General features: G+C 35.7%; 1 protein-coding gene across 1 annotated transcript in view; it reads right to left on the reverse strand.

Moving 5' to 3' along the window:
* The window catches only part of LOC107667449 (max dimerization protein 3-like), a 3274-nt gene extending 1552 nt beyond the window's left edge, over window positions 1–1722 (reverse strand). Inside the window, exons 1-2 of the mRNA XM_016459117.1 lie at window positions 1379–1722; window positions 616–718 (exon numbers count right to left, since the gene is read on the reverse strand). Of these exons, the coding sequence (XP_016314603.1) occupies window positions 616–718; window positions 1379–1448 (173 nt within the window). The 5' untranslated portion in view covers window positions 1449–1722. The remainder of the gene's footprint in view (window positions 1–615; window positions 719–1378) is intronic.
* Between the last annotated feature and the right edge of the window lie 4400 nt (window positions 1723–6122).

Here is a 6122-nt window from a genome sequence, read left to right on the forward strand (position 1 = left end):
AACATTCATGTAAAATAAATGATTTATCCTCTTAAGACCCGAGAAAATATTTTTTTTGGAAAAAAATTTTTTTTTTTCATGTCTTTACATTGTTTAGAGCATAAAAAAAAATAATAATAATAATAATAATTAAAAAATGATATTTCGTTCATAAGTTATGCTATGTCCTCGGTAGAGGACATCGGGACTCAATAAAAAAAATAAATAAAAAAAAAGACATGAACATGCATAGGCAAAAACAATAGATATTTTAAATCACCAATACATTTTTAGTTTTCAGGATTTTTTTTTTTTTTTTACCAAACTTTGTATAAAGATGATTCTCAACTATGTTATAACAGAATGATTTGATACAACATTTTTCTTTCTGCAAAATGTGTGTAAAATGGCCATAAATGGGTTTTCTCATTATATACAATGTATCTATAAACTAAATCTAATTTGCATATTAATGTGTTACAACTGTGGCATGTATAGTCTCAGAGAAATACACCAAAATATAATGCCCTCATAAGAGGTCACAGGGTCTCAGGAGGTTAAGGATTGTTGGGCTCCAAACAAAATTGGACCACAGTGACTCCCATTATATTTTTTGTCTGTGCACCTTACACTCACCTGTTGTTCCCAGGCGACGGAATCTTTGATTTCTGCTTTTTTCTCTTATCTGTATCTCCTTTACTGTAGAATGGAAGCACCGAGGCATAACCGTGCTCGGCCTCTGAAAATGTATAGTACATAACATGAGTGCTCAATAGCGCAGCCTACTTCCTCTCATGTACGATCCTTTAAACAGACTAAAAATGAGTTATTTTGTACATCTACAGAAACATCGGACATTTGACTGGTGCCTGGTTATAAATCTAAAAACAAAGTCAAATAATAAGGTTCTACCATGAGATACAGGGAAATATTTGCTATATGTCAGCAGCGGCTCATCAAATCAGCTGTATGCGAGACCGCTTTCTGGTTTTGGCGCCATCGAACGATATGGCAATTTTGAAATCAATGCTCTGCACTGTAACTATGTATCCAGTGATGTACGCGACGTCTTTGTTGAGCCGCTTTAACTGTCGCAGAATAACGGCCAGCGCTGTTACATTTTCAAATCTATGACGTTTTCGCGCCTTTGTGTACAATACAGAACTGAAATGTAGGTCAGCGAGCCAAACACGATCATATCAACAATAAAAACGATGTTTGGCACTCTACAAACACACAAACAACGCTCTGCAAACAGGAAAACACACCCAGTGCCCACATGAAAACATAATGACTGCAAACATTAATGAATGTGTACAAAATCCACACAAACAGCAGACTGTGCGAAACGGCTTCGGTTTCAATGCAAACAATGTGAAAGAAATAGCGCGTCTAATACCTCTTTCCCTTCGCTCCAAATACTCAGCTGCCTGCAGAAGCACTTGAATGTTGCATGTGTTTACCTCCATTTCTGACAAACAATGTTATTTTGAAAGCGCCAAGAGCGACAATGATCTATTGAAGTGTAGAGGAGACTTCGGCTATATCCAGCTCGCCGCGTCAGACGCGTCAGACGCGCCACGCCACGCCCTCCTCCACGCTCACGCGACCGCTCCCTTCAGCAGACACAAAAACAACTCAGATTATACTACCTATTGACGGGAGCTTAAATTAAAGACGAGGACAATTTACAGTATTTGAGTTGCAAATATTATTTTATCCAAGCCCGTAAAGTGAATTCAAATTATTGAATTTGGACAAAATGTGTATGGGATAAATTTTCCTCAAAAGTATTGCAGTCACGGATAAAATAAAAAATGATAAGCGTGAAACCAAAATTTAAAAACGCAAGTAAAAATATTTTTTGCACAAAATGTAAAAATGAAAGCAAAGTTTTCAGAATAGGAAACAATGGTCACGGATAAAAAAAATGATAAGCGTAAATCAAAAAATGTAATTACGCATTAAAAAATAAAAATAAGCATGAATCAAAACTTTAAACAGATTTAAAATCATATTGAACAAAACTGAAATGTTAATGCAAAATTAACCGACTTACACACAAAATCATGTTTTATTTAGTAATATTTCTCTATTTTTTTTTTTTTGTGCTGTCACACATTTTCTGCTCATATTTTTATATTTGTTGTATGCTTATGCTGTTTTTCACTTCGCTCTTCTTTCCACGTTCTGCGCTTCTTCTTCCAAATGTTGCGGTTAGAGTTTAATGTAAATCAGAGCGTCATCATTGGTCCACTAGTTCTAGATTGACAGCTCCTCTAACCAATCAGTCGAAGAGAGGAGTTGACGTCACTCCAATGCGCCTCATTGGCTGCCGATGCTCACTGCTCAGTGTTCACTTGTACAGGTGAGAATGGAGAACCATCAGCTATGTGTCTGTGTGTCACTGCTATGCGCCTACCTGGCGAGCCATTACCATTAAATTGGTAAGTTTATTATGAATGAATGTAATGTTTTTTCATTGACTAGGCTAAATTTGACTACTGATTAATGAAAACGATACTGTTACAGAGGCCAGGTGGATTTGATATACACAATGATTTATTTGCATACTTATTGTGGTACATATATAATTGTAGTTTTGATATAGTTTTGTTTTAGTTTTGAGAGACTCGTCAGAGACTACATCTGCTCATTGCTGCCTGCCTCACTGGATCCGCTACAATTTGCATATCGTAGCAACCGTTCTACAGACGATGCTATTGCTTTCACCCTACACACTGCTCTCTCCCACCTGGAAAATAAGAACACCTATGTGAGAATGCTGTTTGTGGACTACAGCTCAGCATTTAACACCATAGTGCCTGCCACACTCGTTGAGAAGCTCCAGAATCTGGGACTAAACAGATCTCTGTGCAGCTGGATCCTCTGTGGTGATGTGACAATAAAAGTGACTTTGACTTTGACTTTAATTGCATTACACTATCATATTAATGTTTTAAATATATAAAGTTTGAAGATAGCGGCAATATGAAAGTAAAACAGCCAGTAGGTGGCGGCAAGTTACTAACTTGAGTGAGTGAGTCATTAAATCATTAGGCTTGTTTGAGATGCGCCTCGCCTCGCCTGAAATGAAGGCGAGAGCAGGCGGCTGCAGTGAGGGCAGGAGTGAAATAAGCGCAGGCAAGACGGACAGTTCTGCCATCTGGAAGTGGAGCAGATACCAACGAGATCAAAGGCGGATATCGCGCTATTCACACTTACATGCTGTGTTGCTAATAAACATGATATAATTTCAGTTCTGTTGCTTTTATATGAAAATAAATATGATGAACAAGACACTCAAAGTGCTTGCTATTTAATTCCATACGAAAGGTGTATTTATCATCCATTTTTACTTTAATACAAACATGTATTTTTGATTTTTATAGAAATATGACAACAATCACATTATCTCACACAGAGATCGCACCGTCATAGTGCTTGGGAACATTCATGCATAATTTAAATACATAATCATATGAAATCAGATAAAAATGAAATATTTTAGAAGAGAACCGCAGCATCACAGGTGTCTGAACCAATGAGCATTAAGCTGTGTCGTCAGTCATTCATTTCCCATCATGCTTTTGGTCAGCGCAGTCGGTGGAGAGCAACTGCACAATCCGACACAGCCGCCACGCCCTCGCGAGAGTTTTTTTGCACATGTCAGCATGACATCAGAGCAAGTCGGAGGTAAGTCGGACACTTTTCTAACCGGCATGCATCTCGCAGTGATCACCGGTGATCGATTCTGCGCAGAATTTGCTCATCTCAAACAAGCCCAATCATTCAAGCGGCTGATTCACTGACGATTCGTTCAAATCGAAACCAATTCATTCAGTAGGAAAGGCTGCTGTGTGTTGCTGTAGAGGACACTGTTCTGCTGTGGCTTTGTTTGGACTCTTCGTAGAAATTGAGCAAAATTAGAAAATAGTTACATTATTATGTTTAAGACTCACTCAAAATGTACTTCTTATATTGATTTTATACTACAGTTCAATAAACATTTGCAATGGTGCTGATATTCGGGAAAACAGCACTCTTCCTCGTGTGAAATTGCTTAACTCTGTCATTTTATAATCTCAGAGTAACACAAAATGTGATAAATCTTACAAAACCAACAACCTTATCAATGACATACTGTACATAAAAGACAAAGCTGCAAATCTGTTTAAAAAAACAATACATGACAAAAAAATAAGATACAGACAATTAACAATTATGAGCAATATACAGTGAACTAAACAATTTTGACTGGCATATATTACTCTTACTCATATTATCCTCTCCTAAAAGTAATAAACATGACAAGACTTATCAATTAGGCATAGGCGAGCCAGGCACATATAACTTTTTATTTTTTTTAAATGCGTTATTAAATTTTTAATTTACGCTTATTATTTTTCGGTCCGTGACCATTGTTCGCTATTCATTTTTAAATTTTGTGCAATATATTTTTACTTGCGTTTTTTAACTTTGCTTTCATGCTTATTATTTTTTTTTTTTTTATATACATGACTGCAATGCTTTTGGCAGAAAATGTATCCCATAATATATGGGCTTTTATTTTGTTGACACTTCTTGATTCTCATGAACATTACAAAAAAGGCATAAAACGTACATAACTATAAACATATTTGAAACAATTGTATTTTAATAAGTATAACAATTTATTGAACACAGATATAATTTTTTTTTAATTCATAGTGGAATTAAAATGAATTATTCTGATGTGATATGTCTAATGGTCGACAACTTTACTAAACAGATATACTGCACTTATTTCTTCAATTGTTAAAATACAGATTCATTAACATATTTAAAATAATAGAACAATTGACAAATAATAATAAACCCACCATGATAATAACATGATATTATTATCACGTGCACTTGAGCTTAAAGGTGCAGATGCAAACAGACGAAGTGAATACAAAATATTGAATATGACAAGTGAGATGATCCAAGACAAAAACTGAAGGGCTTTAATTTCGTGACACTTTTAATGATGCATTACAAAAACAGGTAACATATTCACGTCTCTCATGACTTATAGTTCAAAATACACGGTTATATCAATACTAAAATAATGTAATTAAAAGTATGCAAATTAAAAACATGTAAAAGCAAAACATTAAGCAAAAGCAGGTAGAATGTATAAAAGGTATATTTCGCTTTCCTTAATAACTAAATACAAAATGGACAATACCAATAGTAAAATATTTACTTTACTTACTTTACTTTTACTTTTAGTCATTTAGCAGACGCTTTTATCCAAAGCGACTTACAAATAAGAAAAAGTAATTAAAACTAAAAGCTAAAACTCTATAAATACTATATATACACATTTAAGAAAATAAAATAAATTAAATAAAAATGACAAATGCATACAACAACATTTCAAAACTAAACATTTAAATGAAAAAACAAACAAACAAAAAAACAATATCTGAATTAACATACTAATAAAACATATAATATTAATATTAACACTGAATACATCTTACGCGAAAGAGTGTAGAACTTTCATTTTAGAACCCATTTCTGCACCGGAAGTTCCAGTGTGACGTCAGTTTGTTGTGTGCACCAGCTGGTCATCAGCCAGAGCCGACAGAAAACACTACTCACGCGCACACAAACATTACCCTTCTGCAGGGTCTCGAACAAGATGTCGGGTTTGTAGTATTTGGAGGAAAACGTGACGGGGCAGTGGATGTATTTGAATGAAGAGAGCGGCTCGTTCGGTCTCGGCACTGAGGGACGAAACACTGGCCTGCTGAAGGTCTCTTATCTGAAGCTGTTGTTTTGACGCTCTGCCTTCACATAATTATATAATACGATGGAAACGATTCTTGCCTGCTTAGGAAGTAGTTTCGCTGGAGACGTGTAAAAAACGCCAGTGCCTCATAACACTGTACTTTCAATGCAAATCAGCTAGATCACAAGGAAAAGTCTTCCGTCTGCGAGAAAATGTGGTGGAAACTCTTCTTTTTGCTCCTGTATTTTTCCATGTTATTCATCCTGGCTCGTTTTTTTGAAGCCATCGTCTGGTATGAGACGGGAATGTTCGCCACCCAGCTGGTGGATCCGGTGACATTGAGCTTCAAGAAACTCAAAACCATTCTGGAGTGTCGTGGATT

This window comes from Sinocyclocheilus anshuiensis, unplaced genomic scaffold (assembly GCF_001515605.1).
Source record: "Sinocyclocheilus anshuiensis isolate Anshui unplaced genomic scaffold, SAMN03320099.WGS_v1.1 scaffold1547, whole genome shotgun sequence".
Taxonomy (NCBI): Eukaryota; Metazoa; Chordata; class Actinopteri; order Cypriniformes; family Cyprinidae; genus Sinocyclocheilus; species Sinocyclocheilus anshuiensis.